The following is a 19,555-nucleotide window of genomic DNA, read 5'->3' as shown; positions in this document are numbered from 1 at the left end:
TAACACCCAGATCCTCTCAGGAACACCTAATCTGTTGGGTCTTGCTCCATGTTACTGATTACCTTTGATTAACACAACACTTCGCACCTGTTACTATTGAATTAGCACCTCAATTTCCTTTCCTTCCAATTCACCAAATTTATTAATAAACTCCGCTTGTGTTCTCCAGAATGTTCACAGTCACTTCCACCTTGGTGTTGACGGTAAATTTAAATAAGAGCATTCTTATTCTACCACCCACATCGCTAAAACATCAGGTCATACTGCAACTCAGACCCTTCAGCAATACACTCCAATAAATCCCTCCCATACTGACATATGCATGTGCTTCTGTGTGTCTGTGCCCAGAAACGTACCTGTGTGCAAACATGCCTGTTCTGCCCTTTTTGAATATAAGGATATTACACTGACCAGAGTACTTTGTCGGTTTTGATGTTTGCTAGTGGCAGCTGATTTAGGTTGCCTTCTGCACAAAAAAACCCCTGTGTTAACAACACACTCACTGGACTTAAGTAACTTGTACACTCCAAAAACAACCACTAGGAAATAAGGCAGAGCTGCTTTAGGAAGCACAAGGAACATACATATAGGCTAACACACTGCAAAAATCTACATTGTTTTAGGAAGTCATCCTACAAAAAAACTTCACCAAGAAATAAAAGCAAGGTATGCTTTCAAAAGTTAATGTCAAGCTTAAAAAGAAACTTTACTTTTTTCTTTTTATGTGCAATAGTAAACAGTGAGTTCTGATCATAACACAGAACTTCTCTTAGGGATTATATAAAACAACAGTATTTCTGAATGGGGAAAAAAAGGAGAAAATGCAGGCTCATTAAAAAAATTTGCTTAACTATGCAAAACTGCTAAGTAAATGTGGAAACTACAGCGGGAACAAAAGTGGCAGACTTGCAGACTTGCTAGCGGGGTGCTCAGAGTTACACTGCTGTCAGAAATTCCCTAGGTAAACCTAAAAAGAAATAGTTTGTGCTGAGGCATTTTTATAAATTCCTCAGAGATACCTTAAATATTAATATGAACATATTTTAAAGCAGTCTTTTAAATATTAAGGCATGTGCTTGTATGCTATATTAATGTAAAACTGAATAAAAACCAGTTCTTCTTACAAGATTTACTTATTTTTAAAAATTATTATTTTTTGACTCTCCAGAGAAATCCCTGTTAACCCAAACTAACATGTTCAAAATAGCAAAATTCAATGATCTGGCAGTTTTTGAGAACAGATTACTGACATGGTTTTGAATGTTTCTTAGATGAAATCACAAACTAACACCTTCACATTAATCGATTGGTGTCAGCAGAATTCTGGAGAGCTATGCTGCAGGCTCCAAGACCAAAGTAGTAATCAATTAAGGAAGTCAGCTGAAAAAAATGATAAAAAGATCAGAGTTGTCAATGGCAAAATAATCTCATCTCAGTAGTGTCAAAGGAAGAGTAAAAAAATGCCCCATACTTACTTTATAACGTAAGAAAACAATTTCAAACAAAGATTTAGTAATCAAATAATTGTCAAATAAATATAACAATTAAAATCTATGAAGAAATTCTTCAGGAATCTGTCTCCTAGGCCATATTTGTGTAATTTTATAAAAGACACGTTAGTATAAATTGTACAGGTTTTTTTTTTTTTTTTACGGTCTTAAATAGTATACTCGCTTAAAAAAAAACAAACAACCAACCAAACAACCAACCAAACAAAAAAAAACCAAAAAAAAACAAACAAAAAAACCCACAAAACAAAAAACCAAACCAAACCAAACCAAAACAAAACAAAAAAACAACCAGGGATTTTTATTTAGAGAGCACTAATACTCCAAACAATTAATACAAAGTTAAATACCAAGATGAAGATATATCCAGTTTAGTTCTTGGAAACTAACCAATATTTTTACACACCTTACACACTTTTTTTTTTGGAATAGGGATAAAAACATCCACTGTTTTTCTGCTGTATGTTCCATCCATAAACAACTCTGAAGCACAAATAACACTGCTTTGTTGAGCTCCTAAGTTCTCAAACCTGCTGAGTTACAAGGATGTCCACAGCAGGGTGTTGGGAAGGGGAGCATTAAACACCACTCAAAATAGGATTCTCATTTCTCCATACTCTTTGTTTGGCTATCACCATCATGAGGGCCTCTACCATGCTACATGCCACAGAAAGCTACCTGACACAATCTGTAGTGCATTCTTTACCTTCCACAAGCAAACCATCAGAATCTATTAAAATTACTTTACGCCGATAGCACTAGAGACATGACAAATCACAGGCCAAGAGTCAGATACCAAAGAATGTGTCTCAGGGCATTGGGGCCAGGCCCATTTGCAAGCAAATGATATTGTGCAAAGCTGGCATGCTCAGTGCATGACAAACTGATGCAATTTCAGTACTGTCGGAGAAGCTGGGTGAGATTTCTCTGATGCTGGCTATGGTTAGTGTACAGAATTGTGCAGAGTTCCCAGATTTGAATCACTTGGGGCCTGAAAGGGCTTCACTTGACAAGCCACAAATAATTACACTACACTCCTTCTATTGTACTCTATTACTTTGCCTCTTATCTCTAGGCTTTGAGCACTCATGAACAAGCAAGGTCGCTTCTATTTTGACCATGATGCAACAAAACATTGTTCTTTCGTGATATGATAAATAAAACACAGCCCTGCAGACTAAACATTTTTTATCAGGTCCATTTTCCACTTTTATAAACAACAACAACAACAACTTTGGGAGCTTGTTAGAAGAGTAGAGGTTGGAAATAACCATGCGGGCAAGTTCATGAGCTTTTCACTTAGGAGTGTGATATAGATATCTCGTTATTGTAAAAACTCATTTGAGAAATGGGGCATTAAGTTCTTAGCCTGTAACAGATAACAGTTGTATCTGTGATTACTTTAAGCAAGTTTTTACCCCCTTTCAAATCATCAATTTTTGACAACTTAGTTGGCGAGTAGCAAAAAATAGTTTGAACGTGCAGCATGTTATCAACTCCTTCCTAGGCACCAAATACAATTCAAAATTAACATTTGTGTATTAGCTCACAAAAGGTATTATTTAAACACTTAGTCAGTTAGGAAAGTTCTGTATGAGTGGTATTATCCTGGCTACTGCATCAAAAAAGATGATACTCGTAACATTCATACTTCAGAAAAATGAAAGAAAAAAAGGCAAGTGGCTTTCATGGCTTAAGGAACTAACTTCTAGTCAACTTTTCTTAGTTTACAGAACAATTTTTTTCAGAAGAAATTTTCTTTTTTCTCTCACTGGTTAGGCAAAAATCAATCTTTTAATTTAGAGTTCCATAGTACAAACTATGGTACCCGGGGTTTTTTAAGCCTTAAAACTATGTTTAGAGGTTTTCTAAAGCTGCAATTAGATATAAACCAGGAAAGGAAAAATTCAAATGTGAAGCCTAAATGCATGTAGACAAAAAAATCATTCTTTCCCTCTTCCCAACTGGATTTATGGCAAAACCTGACTGGCTGATACCAAAATATTATGAAAAGGGAAAGTAAAACCAAAATTCTGAAAAGAATAGATTTTGATACAGAGGACAAACATAGAAATTAAAAATTTAATTAAAAAAAGGCCCTAACCCCCTACCAGAAATGCCAAAAAAACTCATCTGTACTTCAGAATCTACTTGAGCTTTCTAATGTCTGTGTCAAACAGAGGAAATAGTGCAAAGACTGTATTCCTACCAATCACTCAACTACATCCACATTCGCTCTGCAAAAGGCATTTTCTATTCAACACCAATACTAAATGTTTTCAGTATTTACTGACTTTTTAAGCTTCCTAGCTACAGCATAAAACCCGATGCCAGGTCTTCAGCTTTTAGTGGGGGAATGAATGTCTAATCAGAAACCAGCTTTTAAATGTTCTCAAAATTCTTTATGAGAACGGAGCGTTTTGAAGTTTTATGGTGAGTATGTCAGCTCAGGAAATAATTTTTCTTATAATTTGGAACAAATCACAAAAATAATAGGCTAATACATTTTCTAATTCTATCATGGCATAACTTACAACTCCAAAGCTTGTCTGATTTTTTCCCCTAAATATCCATTTCTTCACAAAATTAAAGCAAAGCAAATATTTTTCTAACATTCTCTGACATTATTATAAATGTAGTGGCCCATTAATTTATTACTAAACTGAAGACATGTTCCTTTTTTCCCCCCACATCTTAAAGGAACAAGAAAGTTAGACTGAAATTATCATCACAGATCGACTGCAAGGAAGACACATGACCAGGGAGTCCTATTCTTGGTAAGAACTTGATCATCCTGTGTAAAGTGTACAGAAGGGAATCTATGCAGAAAGAGAAAGTGTCCCGAGCAAAACCAGAAGTAGAGGCAGCTGGCTGAAATATGTATTCCTCAACACATACAGTCCCTTTTCATAAAAGCCGTTCATTGTAATCAATACAGACTTGCTGCTGAAAAACTGATTGTTTCACTACCTAATCAAGATTCCTTATTTGTCCTTATGTAAAAGATTATAAAGAAAGCTTAAGATGTCATTATTTTCCAATTTGGAGATACTGCAGCACTTTAATACCTTCTGCCCTGGTATAAAAAGGGAATTCAGTTTTTAAAAGTGAATCAATTACAGGAGAGACAAAGAATAAAAGAAAAATAAAATAATGAAGATCAGTGATTCTTATCTCACCCTTTTCAAGATCATCAAGTGGGAGAGAAAAGTTTCACAGAAGTTTTATACTGTTTTCATTCTGTTAAAGAATTAAGTACTCAATCAGTCATAATATCATTTTGGATAGATAATACTTTCCACAGCACATCATCAGGCAAACAACTATTATCTAGTGTAGGCAACTTCTTTCAAGAGTGATTTTTGAAACTCTGTGTACCATGTTCATTATTTCACAACTGTCAAGTAGAGGCCCTGATCTTAACTGGGACCCACAAGCCCTGAGACATACAAATAAATAAACCACTAGATGTAAGTTGCAGCGGAGGTTTGGCTGTCACTTCTTATAAATTACTAAATTGTAGCTACTCTGAGGGCAAATTCAACATCCAAAATCAGTCTGAGATTTCCTATTTATATGCTTTTAGAACTGAAGGTTTTCTTGAACAGGAGGTGGAGCTCTCACTGCACCAACAGAGGAGGAATGAGAAGAAATAATTGTTTCAAACCTGGCATGGAGATGGTGCTCCTTTCTCATGGAATGCTCTCTCATTTCAATGGCTAAAAGTATCCAAGCCTTACTGCTTTGCCTAAAATACTTTATTTTTAAAAAGTCCAACACTACAACATTTACTGGTTTGTGGAATGTTACATATTTATATAGGTTGAAATAATATTTTAAAAAAACCTGTTCACAGAAAGAGAGTAGTCATGTTCTAGCTGCAAGACCTTTATCATCAGGACACCTAAGAATAAATCAGTTTGCTAACAGACTACATACATTTCTCCTTTCATTTCCCATTAAAAATACAATGCCACTTTCAAAGGGAATGACAACACTCTTGTTTTGTCATCAAAATCCCCTTCCAGAATGCTCTACAGTGCTATTTCAGTCTTCCCCAAGCCACAGAAAGTTCAGGCTTAGAGAAAACTGAAAATGAAAATTTGATACAAGTATTCCTGTAAACAGGAACAATAATGGTTGCTTACAGTAAGCGTATTCAGAAAATGGCAGCTGGAAAGCATCCATTAGCACACTACCTGAAGTATTCATTTCCACTGTACCTAAATGCAGCACTGAAGTTCTACCACCAAGCACTCCGCCGTGCAAGCATCTCTTAGGTATCATATATGGAAAGTCCAAGATAACAACATAAGTGCTATAACAATGGTGACTAATTACCAATTAAACCTGGAGTGAATTATACCAGACATTAAAAAATTCAAAGACCAATTAAAATGTGTGCTGCAATAATAAAAAAAGGAAAAATCTCTTACATTTTGGTTCATGTTGCATTTTAAAGCCTGGTGTGTTCTCACTCCTGGCAAGTAAACAATGTACATAGGTTTAACACTATCTTTGTTAACAAGATTTTACAATTATCATAACTTGATGCTATATGGGTGGAAAACACGACCAGGAGCAGCCAAGCATGGATCCTCTGATGAAATAATTCCCCTGCTGGCATTATATTATTAACAAAATTTTGTCACAAATACCTCTCAAAATTACAATGGAATTCAAATATCTCTATTGTAATGCATGTTTGAATGACCTACTAATCCTAATCTTTCTGAAAATGTAACTTCCTCATCAAAACTGCAAACCAATAGATCTTGGGAAGGAAATGGATAATGGATGCTTTGCAGTTGTGGTTTAATGACAGACTGTCTCAACTTTTGGTCTTTGAGAGGACAAACTGATACATAGGTGATCACACTGCTGTTTCTGTATTAACTGCTGACCCTCATCTCAGGAATAAAGCAAAAGGGATTTCCTGCTCAGAAAAATCTTATGTGGGCCTTTGAGCAACTGCACAACAATTAGAGAGCACTGGAGCTGTATGTCTATGTCTAACCCGTCTGCACTCTGAAGCAGATTAAACGCATAAGAGAGGAAACACCTTTAATTGATTGCTATGTACACATTCAGTCAGTTTTCTCTTCCTCAGGTTTTACCTTTTTCTAGTTTCTGCCTTAGCTGCCATCACGCGCATTGCAAAATTCTTTGTGTCTTATTTTACACACTTCAAGTTCCTAATGCATACAAAGTGGTCACAGCACTGACAAAGTCTGTCAACAGGAAAGCTGACTGGAGGAAAGAAATCTAATCATCACTGCTGACAAATGCACAAGTTACCACCAAAAAAAAAAAAAAATTATCAGGTCTATTCCCTCCACTAATACATGCTCCTTCATTGTAACTGCAAAAACAAACAAACAAACAAACAAACAAACAAACAAACAAAAATAAATGATCAAAATAGCATTTTTCTGACATTACAGAATCTGTCAAATTATCGTCTTCATCATCCCTGTAGGAAAGAAACACATCTGTACAGAACTACTCTGGCTCCCTTGCAGAGTAATCTGAAAATCCTCTGTGAAGACACTAAGACTGTAAAATAATCTAATTAAATCCAACAGATATAATACTTCTGTTTAACTTCCTTGAACTTGGAGTGACTGGTGTGTCACTGATTTCAACAGGACAATGTTAACACATGGTGAGCTTGTACAAGCAGACTGGTAAGCAAGTACTTTACACTGACAGATTTCATACTCAAGGCACTCAAACCTTGTTCAGATTTTTTTAAAACTACCAAATTTACACAGTCCAGACACTCAGTGAAAGGGTTAGAATAGCAATTCTTCAAAGCGTTTTTACATATACTCATAATTACTCCCTCCGTGCTTTGTAACTACAATACTTACAAATATTACCCCTTTATAATTTGCTATTGTGGTTTACTTTTAGGCTTCATATGGAAGAACAAGTAAAAACTTCCCCTTTTTTTACTCTATGTACATTTACTATAACAGTAAAGAATGCTGAAATACGTAAACTATACCAAACTTTAAGTGTTCGTGGTTTTATACTTCCATATAGAAGAGTATAACCTAGTAATTAAATAGCTTCTATGGAGGTAAAGTCTATGGACTTCCAAAAAACTCACAGTAGTTTAGGATCTTAAGTGGCATATCTTACTTCCACAACATTTGCAACTCCAAGAAAATTTGGGGAGTAGTATTGGAAGTGTTAATTAAAAACACAGTAAGCACTCGTGTCAGTCAAGTATGCCCTCTGCTCTACAACACATTTAAATGTATGTCACCTTGACCTGCAATATACCACTGTAAAATTTTTTTGGTCAATATAAATCAAATGTACACTAATTTATTCAGTAAGTTTCCTGGGATCTGAATCAACATTAGAAATCTAACTAGTATTTATTATTCTAGTATTGACAAAGGGAGCACATTTAAATGATAACAAGAACACGTGGGTGTCATTCTGAAGTTGAATTGTTCTCTAGGGACATCCTTAGTAAGCGTCTACATTTAAAGGTCATTCACTGCCAAATTATGAACAACTGTTGCATTTATTAGCAAAGGCTCAATAGTTTAGAAGCTAGAGTCATCAATTTAAACTGGCAATGAAGTTTAATTGTCCATGAGGAAAACAGACATTTTCCTTATTCTGTGTTTCATCATTTTATGTATACTCCAAACAGAACTGGAAAAAGTGCAAGTTTATTCCAGCAGGGTTTTTTTGTTTGTTTGTTTTGGGGTTTTTTTTGGTGTGAGGGTTTTTTTGTTTGTTTGTGGTTTTGTTTGGTTTTTGGTTTGGGTTTTTTTTTTGCATTTTGTTTTGTTTTGCTTTTTTGGGGTTTTTTGGGGGGGATGGAGGGACAGTGAAGGAAAAAGACTTTCAAGATCTTATATCAGAGTAATAGTTCTTTAGTAAAGCTGAGCTCCTGAAACAAAGACTTTTGAAAAAACTGTGTTTCCCATTTACTTTGCTGACAGAACTCAATCTCAAGTGCTTTATAATAAGACTTCTCCCTAAGTTTTCTTTCTAATCTTTTAATTCTCTGGTCAAGACTCCACTCTACTTCTTAATTTCACTGTAGTTTTCAGTCTGAAGCTGGGAAGAAATTTCCTCTTTCTATGGCAAGTCATTTCCACCCTCTCCCCAGAACTGATGGGTTTCTGCTCATTCCACTTTCCCAGAACTGATGGGTCTTCCTGCCCATTCCACTTTCCCAGTACTACCTAACAATATCAGAGAATTATTTTTTTTGAAAAAACAGGTTTCAGGGTAAAGCTGAAAACAGAGCAGTAAATTGGTAATGAATTTCTTTAAAGAAAAGGACAAACATTCCTTTTGTGTCTTTTCTTTCCAGGAAGTAAGAACACAACAGTGGCAGCCTGAATCCAGGGGCATTGGATTCTGCTTTGCTAAAGGTAGGAAACCAGAAAGGAAGAGATGTCAGGAAATCATGCAGAGCCCCTACAGAGAGGAACAACTCTCCCTTCAGTCTCTCATTTCATGCAGGAGGTCAGCACCATTGCTGTTTCTAGAAAAGACACTAGGATGACAAATCACCACTCTTCCCAAAAACCCCTTCCTCAGTTCTGTTTCTCTGCAATGGCCCCAGCAACCATAGTGCAGAGGACATAACCTTGTAACCCCTGGCAAGTGAGGTGGGCAGCCAGCAAGTGAGCAATCTTCTATTTGCCCGAAGTTCCATCACCCTTTTCTGCTATTAATTGCATAATCTCTGATAGTTCCTTGTTTCAGCTATTCCAAGAAAATATTTTAATTTTGAGCAAGACAGCACTTCTGGGAAAGAAAGTAGTAAAAAGATCAACTGTGTAAAGTAGTACCCCAGTGATCACAGAATCATACAATAGTTTTGGTTGGAAGGGACTTTTAATGGTCACATAATCCACCACCCCTGCAATAAGCAGAGACATCAGCTAGATCAGATTGCTCAGAGCCCCGTCCAACCTGACCTTGAATACTTCCAGGGATGGGGTATCTAAAACCTCTCTGAGCAATCTCTGAAGTGTTTCACCACCCTCACTGTAAAAACTGTGTTCCTTACGTCTATTCTGAATATACCCTCTTTTAATCCAAAACCATCGCTGCTTGTCCTATTGCAACAAACCCTACTAACAAACTTGTCCTCATCTTTCTTAAAAGCTCTTCTTATATACTGAAGGACTGCAAAAATGTCTCCCTGAGGCCTCTCTGGTCTGGGCTAGACATGCCAACTCTCTTAGCCTTTCCTCATAGCAGAGGTGCCTCACCCCTTTGATCCATTTCTGTGGCCCTTCTCTGGACTCACTCCAACAGTCCCTGTCTTTCCCATGTTGAGGACCTCAGACGGATGCAGCAGACCCCTTCCAGGTGGGATCTCACAAAAGCAGAGAAGAGGGACAGAATCCCCTCCCTTGCCCTGTTGGCCATAGTGCTTTTGATGCACCCCAGGACACAGCTGGCTTTCTGGGCTGTGAGTGTACATTGCTGGCTCGTGTCCAGTCTCTCATCCACCAGCACCAACAAGTCCTTCTCTATGGGATTGCTCTTGATTCCTACATCCCCTAGCCTCTATGAATACCAGGTGTTGCCCCAAACAACCCCAGAAAAAGTGCAATTAGCCTTTTTAAACCTCATGTGGATCCCATGGACCCACTTGTCCAGGTGCCTCCGGATGGCATCCTGTCCTTCAGATGTGTCAACAGCATCACCCAGCTTGGTGTCATCTGCAAATTTGCTAAGTGTGCACTCAATCCCTCTGTCTGTGACAACAATGAAGATATTAAGCAACACTGGTTCCAATACAGATCACTGAGGGCACCACTTGTCACTGATATCCATCAGGACTCTGAGCCATTGACCACTATCTTCTGGATGTGACTGTCCAACCAATTCTTTACCCATTTAACTAACAGTCAAGCCAGAGAATCCATCTCCCTCCAATTTAGAGAGAAGGATGTTGTGGGGGACTGTGTCAAAGTCCTTACAGAAGTCCAGATAAATGACATCTGTAGACCTTCCCTTGCCCACTGATGTAGCTACTCCACCACAGAAGGCCACTGGGTTGGTCAGGTAGGACTTGACCTTGACAAAGCCATGCTGGGTTTCCCAAATCACTTCCCTGTTCTCCATGTGCCTTAGCAGAGCTTCTAGGGGGATCTGTTCCACGAACTTTTCAGGCACAGAGGTTGGTAGTTCCAAGGATTCTCTTTTCTACCCTTTTTAAAGACAGGTACAATGCTTCCTGTTTTCCAGTTACCTGACTGCCATGCCTTTTTGAATCTCATGGAGAGCGGTTAGCAACTATACCAACCAATTCCCACAGTACTCTGGAATGCATCTCCTCATGTCCTGCAGACATGTTTGGGTTCCTCATGAACCTGATCTCTCACAGTGGGAAGCCCTTTGCTCCCCCAGTCCCTGTCTTGCAGCCCATTTACTTGAGAAGTAAGGGAAAAGAGACTGCAAGTGAAGAATGAGGCAAAAAAAGTTCTTAAAGAGCTCAACCTTTTCTTGTCCATTGTTACCAGTTTGCCAGCTGTGTTCATTGGGAACTATACACTTTCCTTGACTTTTATCACCAAACTGTTTTAAAAGGTAATACTATACATAAAGGTGATGATGCAAACTAACTAAAACTGAGTTGCCTATATAATTTCATAGAAAAATACCATATTTTACTCAGATATACTACACCCATTCCCTTTAATTGAAGGTTACATGTCAGAAAGATAATACTTCACAGTGGCACTTACTCCACTTAACTTTTCTAATTCATCAGGTTTAGACAGCACAGAACTGGTGAAACATCTTCTTAATCATAAAGACTTTATCACCCTGCAATTCCCAAATTTTATAGTGGTACCTATACTCCTCCTGGCTGTTAACCCCCACAAGAATGATAGCTGATGTGGTATGGACACAGAAACACCCACAAGCTCCAACCATCCAAGTGAAACCACTTTGTTCCTCAAAGCAAAATAATTTCTATTGTAAATATGTAAGAAAATATATCTGTCTACACAGTATCTTCCTAGCTAGTACAGAGCAATATACTAGCTTTCATTAACCTCAGTTTTGCTGGAAGGAGGGCATACAGTATACTCATCTGCATTTCTGTACCTGGAACAATACTTATGCAAATTATTTAGCAATATAACAAATGGACAATTACATTGGCATAAGCTTTTCTCATGCATAGCCCATAAGCTCTTTAAAACATAAAGGAAATACACAGTGGTATCATCATAACAGCTTTCCATATCCTATCCCACAAGCATGGCTGGTCCAGACAAACTCCAGCTACCACTTCTAGTACAGTTTCATGGTCAACATACAGCACGATAATTTTTGTATGGGATGTAGTATAGAACCCTCTAATCTGAAAAGACAAAAGGATCACGCAGGAACAACTACCAAAATCTGCTGAGCTACAGCAAGTTTCAGATCCATGAGTTTGACTCATCAACAGAGTGTGACTCGAGAGGAAAAGTGCTGTACAATCAGTGTTGTAATCAAAAGTGCTGTACAACAGTGTTGTAATCAAAGATTTTCACTCACAAGATCATTTTCTCGAAAGACTTCTAGAAAAGATACAGTTTCATTTCTAATTTCTTTGAAGATTAAAAAACTTAACATTCATGAAATTTAAAAAAATTAAACCCTCTAGATAGCAGGATTCACTGACAGAATTACAATTAAAGAAATAAAAAACACACTAAAAACAAATACTAAAAATAAACACTGTTATGAAAAATCTTATTTGTGTAATACATGCATCTTAGAAATCACTCTGTCACTTCCAACTAACCTCCTCAACTAGGACACGGTGGGATTAGTCTGTGCTATTGTAACCACACTTAGCAAAATGTTTTAAAGCCAGTTTCATTCCCCAAAATCACACAGATACGTTGCAGGGAACCACTTACATTTAAGTTCACCTAAGAGACAGAAATATTAATGCAGTTACACTCCCACATTAATGAAGTGGTTTACAGGGCTCGCAAACACTTGCCAGTAGTGAGGACCAAATAATCTACTGCATTAAGAATCAGGCAGATGCACTTGTTTCATGGAACTATGCCTACATGGATCAACCTTCTAGCAATTCACCTGGACTTCATTTTTTCTTGGTATTTCTTAGCAGCTCCAAACTACTGAATTAATACGTTTAATAAAAGAAGCTAGCCTTGAATATCCACATTCAGTCAAATCCCTTGGCTTTTGATCCACAGCCTCCCCTGTCTCTACCCAGCAACATGTGGAAGTGTTACAGTCCAGCAGTTTTGTGGGATGAGAAAACCACTGGGAACAAAGAGGACCTCTAAAAACTGTTCAGACTAACCTGCCTGCTCAAGAAGGATCGGCTATACAGCAGGCTGCCCAGGACCGTGTCCAGGTAGTTTTAAAGAACCTGCAAGGACGGAGATTCACAGTCCCCTGGACAACCTATGCTTGACCACCCTCATGGCAACAAACCAGTCTTGTCCTACACTTAGATGGTGTTCCCTGTGTCTGATGTTTGCCCACTGCCATGCATACGTCACCAGATACCAACAAGAAGAGTCCTGCCCCTCAATTCTCTTCATTCAGATCATTTGTACACATTGATGAAATGTCCCTGTCCCATCTCTTTTGTGTGACATCCCGGCTCTCTGAGCCTTCTCTCATGCAGGAGATAGTCCAGTCTCTTCATGATGTTTGGCTCTGCACTGGGCTCACTACAACTACTTTCGTTGGGAGCCCAGACCTGGACCCAGCATGTGCCTCTCTCAGCAGGGAGCAGATGCCTCTCCCCTCTCCCACTGCACCAGCTCTGAGCACAGAGCTCGCCTGGGACAGCAGGAGCCTGGCGGGCTGGCAGCACCTTCCTGTGCAAGAACAGGGCAGGGTAGCGATGGAATGGGATGGACAAGGCTGGGCTGAGCAGGGATGGGATGGCATGCAATATGACCAGCAGGGCTTGGCTGGACAGGGCAGGAATGGACTGGGCAGGGATGGGATGGGATGGAATGGGATGGGATGGGATGGGTTTGGGATGGGTTTGGGATGGGATGGGATGGGTTTGGGATGGGATGGGATGGGTTTGGGATGGGCTGGGGATGGGCTGGGCTTGAGCAGGTCAAGGCAGGGCTGGACACAGCTGGGCAGTGCTGGCCTGGGCAGGGCAGCGATGGGTTAGGCAGGTCAAGGCAGGGCTGGGCAGTGCTGGGCTGAGCGAGGCGGCCCCTCGACGCCCGGCCCCCCGGGGCAGCCTTGGCTCGGAGCCGCCAGCTGTCCGTCCCGAGGCGCAGCTCACCGTGTAGCCGCGCTCCAGCTCGCTCTCCTCGTATCGGAAGGACGGGATGAACACCTCCATGCCGGCGCCCTCACCGCGCCGCCGCCATCGGCGCGATCACGTGACGCCCAGCACGTGACGGGGGGCGGGGCCGCGGCCGGCTGACCCCGCCCCCCCGGGTGCCCCGGCGCGCCGGGAGCGGCGGGAACGGCGCGGGATCCTCGGGAAGGAGCGGGTTTAAAGGCAGTGTGTGAGAACATCGGCTCTCGGCACAGCCAGACCTGCAGCGTTACGTCAGGACACAGAAAAATGAAGGGAAAAAAAAATTTAAATCCCCGAGGCATGAATTTATCCGGTTCTAAATTCGCACTGCAGCTCGAACCAGAATCACCGAAAATTTAGAAGAGATCTCTGGGGATCATGAGGTCCAACACCTCTGCAACGGCAGGGCCACCTATAACAGGTGACACAGGAACGTGTTCAGGAGGATTTTGAATTATCTCCATAGGGGGAAACTCCACGACCTCCATGGGCATCTTGCCACCCTCAAGATAAAGAAGTTTCCTTGTGTTGACATGGAACTTCTTGTGTTCTGGGTTACGGCCATTGCTCCTTGTCCTGTCACCGGGCAGCACTGAAAAGAGTCTGGCACCATCCTCTTGGCACCTGCCTTGGAGAGACTTGTATGTATTGATGAGATCCCTGCTCTCAGTCTTTTCTCCAGATAAACAGGCCCAGCTCTCACAGTCTTTCCTCATAAGGGAAATGCTCCAGACCCCCAACCATCTTTGTGACCTCCCACTGAACCCTCTCCAATACCACCTTGTCTTTCCTTGCTCTGAGGAACCCAGAATTAGACACAGCACGCCAAATGTGTTCCCACCATGGCTGAATAGAGGGGGAAGATCACCTCCCTCTACCTGCTGGCCACATTCTTCCAGGGTACCATTGTCCCTTCTGGCTGCAAGGCCACACTGCCAGCCCATAGTCAACTTGTCATCCACCAAGACACCCAGGTCCTTCTCTGCAGAACTGCTCTCTAGTAGTTCTTGCTTAACTTATGCTGGTACTTGGGGTTATTCATTCCCAGGTGCAGGACCATACCCTTGCCTTTGATGAACTTCATTAGGTTCCTCTCTGCCCAATTCTCCAGCCTATTGAGGTCCTGCTGAATTCTGCCATGACCAGTTTGGTTAACAAACAAATACAGTACTTTTCATAATGCCTGTTGTAAACAGACATGAAAACAAGGTGGGGAGGAGGGGAAAACAGCGCTGCGGAAAGTTGCCCATGTTGTGTCTGTTCCTGAGAAGCCGCCTCTTAACTTTGTTATTTAGCAGAGCAAATCAAACAATTTCAGAGATATGCAGATGATTTCTAGCCATTTGAGAAATTAAATAATACTTCTCACTGTCCAACATAAGTAGGTGTTCTATGGCTTAAAGAGCAATGGAGCAGAAACAGAAGGTGGAATATCAGGTGCATTTAGTAGGCAATACTGTTGCATGGGCAAACATTCCCACCTCATAAATCTGCTAACCCCAAGCTTCAAACCATTTGGAAGCACTGCAAAATGACAACTGCAGCTTTGTATTAGATATTGCAGCTGTAAGGTTTTATGAATGATGGAAAGTCTCAAGACACTAAACGGGTTGAGATGGGCAACGTCACCATTCAGTTCTTACTGAACTTTCACAGAGCAGCTACCAGTATAAATTCATGTATATACAGGGTTTGATTTTGCATAAGCAGAGTCAAGTATAATAACATACATCAAAAAACGACAGAAAACAAACTATGTGATGTCTCTGGTTACACTATCGGCTTCTTGAAATGTCTTTTGAAAACTAACTTGCTTCCTTCTAGGTTAGTGACAGTGGGGAGGGAGAGGAGAACATTACAGGTTCCTTTTCTTTCCATTTCTCTTTATTTTACTGGCAGGTAAATTTAATTATATTTTGATCTAAGCAAACAGCTGTGACTTTAGGAATTCAATACAAAATAGTAATTGTCTGAATAAAACCAAGAGGATTAAGGCAAACTGAGTTCGCTTTGTTAATCTAAAGCAAAGTAGCAAACAAAAATAATAAAAAAAATAGCTGCTTCTGCACATCACTGCTCCTATGCCAGTACCCTCAACTGCTGATGGCAAGCAGGACAGTCCGAACATTGCTCACACCACTGTGGCAGAGGTGTCAAGAGCAGTGTTTCCAGTCCTCCTGTGTGTCCTTGGGCAGACAGGCATGAATAAAAAATCCCATTCTTACCCAAAGCACCCTCTGATTAACACATTATAGTAATCCCAAGGGAAGACTAGCACTATACAGTGGTAGTCGTATCAGCCTGGGAAATGTGGGCATGCTAGAAAATAATTATCATGCTATCATAACTGTTACTTTCTGGCTAAGAATCCAGTCTTCAGGTTTAGTTTCTCTTCTTCCCCTAATGCAAAACAGATGGTAACTCTAATGACACCATTTGTGCCATAATGCATTTATGCTGATGAGAAACTAGTAGAAGAATTTCATAGGAGCACTGTTTGTGGGTGTTTGCAATCTAATAAGCAATAATTTCAAAAAGCTACTTTTCTTCTTAATATCATATAACTTATTAACAATGAAAAGTTTTAGACATTAATCTGGTTTCAAATTCAATACAATATAATAGAACTTTTGACTGTGTATCAGCCAAGAGGAACAAGGAAAATTACATGGTGAGCTGAATAAGTCAATATGTTTTGGAATGTTAAATACTTAATTTGCACAATGTATCATCATTAGTTGGCTAATCTTTAAAGTTACATAAAAAAAAAAATTGTCTTTATGTCTAACACATTGAGGATCAAAAATTTAAGAAACATTAGTTTATAAAATGCTATCAGAGTTTGTTCAAAACCATCCAGGAGTTGTGTCTTTGAAAGATAACTGCACAGATGACACAATGCTTCCAACAAACAACAAAGCAAGGAGAATGTATTTTAAATGTAGCTTGACTTGAACTGGCGTATTAAAGCTATGTTTGTAATCTTAAAAGCAACACTGTAAAAAGGTTGAGCTGTACTGGTAACAGTGACACAAACAGTATTCAAATTCATCTGTTGAGCAGGCTCCCAAAGGGACTCTAGGAAATGTAGGTGTTGGTCTTCAGCGTTGGGTGTTGTTACAGGTTGTTACAGGTATCAGTATCTTGGATAATATTCTTAAATTAACCTGATCCAGAATGTAAAATAAATTAATAATATACTCCCTCCAGTTGTTAACTGTTACCTGTCATCATATTCTACCTTAACCTTCCATGATTACTGAAATGAATCTATGAATCAACAATCTCCCCCTTTGTTGGCCACTTCTGCATTTCTTTTTTTCCAAAGTAGTCACAATGCAATTCCTCATACAGGGAGGAAGGACTTAACACTCATCACGCTAGAATGGCTCACAGGAGAGAAAAAGGAATGAATATAGGCAACTCTGAAAGATCAGTTTCCACTAATTCTTATGATTCAAGGACTTTCTAAATGGCTAGTTTCCAGAACAGATGCAAAGAAATCCATAAAAAAATGACAGCAAAAGTAATAAGTAAAATACACATCAAAACAAGAGGCCAGAATAAAAAAAATAGTAGTCCTAAATTTGTCGATTTTGCAGTTGCAACCAGTAAGGCTGGTTTTAAGTAAACTTGCCAAAGTCAACAACAGATATATAGTTTATCTCAAGTCTTTTCTTGCCCTTCCATTTTCATTGCATATTTCTTTTACTTTATTTTTCATACGAATATCCTGCTAGAAGGATTCTGCCTAAATTGCTTTGTGTACATTTTGGATATGCTCTTTCTTAATGATATATTTTCCTAATGACAGAAAAAAGATATGGATTTATATCCCTTCCCTATGTTAGTCATTTCCTCATTGATCTGGGGGAAAAACAAAAAAAGAAAGAAAAAGTAGTGTTTACCAGTGAAGTCAAAGGATTATTAGCAAGTTCACCCCCAATTTAACCATGGAAGACAAGAATTAAGAAAAAAACAGTAGAATCATCTTAGCAGGTAACAAGTAACATCCTGAGCAACCTGAAACTTCAGCTCCTCACCTGTTACAATCCTGAACTTCTTTCTTACATGATTGTAGTGGACTCATACTTTGCCACAGATTAAAATTATTCCACAGAACGTTCTACTCTAAAGTAGAAGAAGAGAAGAAAATGTAGGTTTGGTTTTTTTTTTCCTATTTGTTTTTCTTTAAGACAATCATTTCACTGTTCACATAATTTTAATGGATGTTTACTGTTCGCTTAAATGCACAGGCTATACTAACCAGCAACTCATCTTCACAGTTTGAAAGAAACTGACATATTTGGGGCATGAGCTCCACAGATGCTGAAATAAACTCCCATATGAGGCTTTCAGAGGGAAAATAACTTAGGAGAGTTAGACAAGGGAATATTGCATAGGGAAGCAGAATATTTTGTTTTAAAAGGGATAGTGACTAAAGAATCAGAGACTTATTGTACACTGAACATCAGTTTAAGAAAGAAGTCACGTCTTCAGTTTGAGCCACTTCACGTCATATATTTTTAGTTCAAAAAGGACCATTGACATAATGGATAGAAGAATGGGGATGATTTTAAGTTGTTGCAAACATCTACAAACTATTTTAACCTAAAATGTAAACTATACTTCTGTAGTGCTTTGTCTTTTATTCAGTATTCCAAGTGCAGTTCATGATTTAGCAAACATTTTGTTCATGCTAGTGTGTCTTCTGTGGTACACTGCCTGGAGTTTCAAGGAAATACTTTAATTCAGCACAATGTGCGGGAGTGAGTTTCAAATAAGTAGTTCAGCAACACCTCCATACACCTGCATTAAGAAACATCTGCTAACGCAAGGTGTTAATTGTACTAAGAAAGGCAATAAGCAAACCTTTAATCTTCATAATGAGTGGGAAGATACACAAAATAAATTAACAGATCCTTGAAACAACCACAGTTTTATGCTAGCCAAATCTGACAGCTAATCTGGATCTTCTATTCAAGCTAACCTTGTGATGCAAAAAAACCCTGTAAGTTTTTGTATAAGCAACCTGTGACACTGAACTCCAAAAATGCCATTATCCTTTTGTTCCTCAACAGGTTTTAAGAAAAGAATCTACACAATCCATTCTTGTTTTCAGTTGTCTAGTACAGACAGTCACACTAATCCTTGCTAGGAGACTATTATGAGGCACTTTTGTATTCTCTCTTCACAGGGAGAAGAAATCTGATCCATAATTCAACTGAATTCTAATCCTGATAGAAGCAAAAAAAAAATATCATGAGCTAAGAAAGCTGGATAAACATACAAAAAAGATCATGAAAGGATATGCTTGCAGATTTTGAGCCCTGCATGTCCAAACTGAGTCTTTAGTTCTGGAAATACAATTTTCACTCTCAATGGAACAAACCTGAAGTAAAAGATTGAGCTGTTCAGGTTGTTGTTCAGTTTTCATTAGCAAGCAAGCCAAAGTCAAGTACATCATAATACTTAACAGAGTGTTATGCCTACATCTGTTTCTTCATCATAAACCTATGGCATACTTGAGCTTTTCAAAAAGCAGTTACAAGATAAATGACTGAACAAACACTGATGCATAAGATAGTACAAGCTTAAGGTTTTAGCATTTAACCATTTAAAAAGATGCTTGATAAAGGTTTTGTTGTTGGGTTTTATTGTTTGTTTGGTTTTGTTTTGTTTTTTTTCCCCTTCTAGTTTCTTTGAAGACTCCCAGAAATGCTGAGTCAACAGAACTATAGAG

The 19,555-nt window shown here is 39.0% G+C and overlaps 1 protein-coding gene across 3 annotated transcripts in view; it reads right to left on the bottom strand.

Annotated features, from left to right (window-relative positions):
- SNX24 (sorting nexin 24) overlaps nucleotides 1–13,902 on the bottom strand; it is an 87,906-nt gene extending 74,004 nt beyond the window's left edge. For 2 of the 3 annotated variants that reach the window (XR_003570710.1, XM_027879339.1), the window contains exon 1: nucleotides 13,792–13,902. Coding sequence is in view for 1 of the 3 variants with exons in the window: in XM_027879339.1 (XP_027735140.1) it covers nucleotides 13,792–13,851 (60 nt within the window). In the remaining 2 variants the exon portion in view is untranslated. Of the gene's footprint in view, nucleotides 1–13,788 lie in introns of all 3 variants that reach the window. The other variant, XM_027879340.1, reaches the window with a different exon arrangement.
- Nucleotides 13,903–19,555: the final 5,653 nt, after the last annotated feature.

Source organism: Empidonax traillii, unplaced genomic scaffold (genome assembly GCF_003031625.1).
Source record: "Empidonax traillii isolate 1590-97213 ecotype Southwest subspecies unplaced genomic scaffold, ASM303162v1 scaffold54:size2178333, whole genome shotgun sequence".
Taxonomy (NCBI): domain Eukaryota; kingdom Metazoa; phylum Chordata; class Aves; order Passeriformes; family Tyrannidae; genus Empidonax; species Empidonax traillii.
Note: the sequence above shows the minus strand (reverse complement) of the source record. Positions and strands in the feature narration are given on the sequence as shown.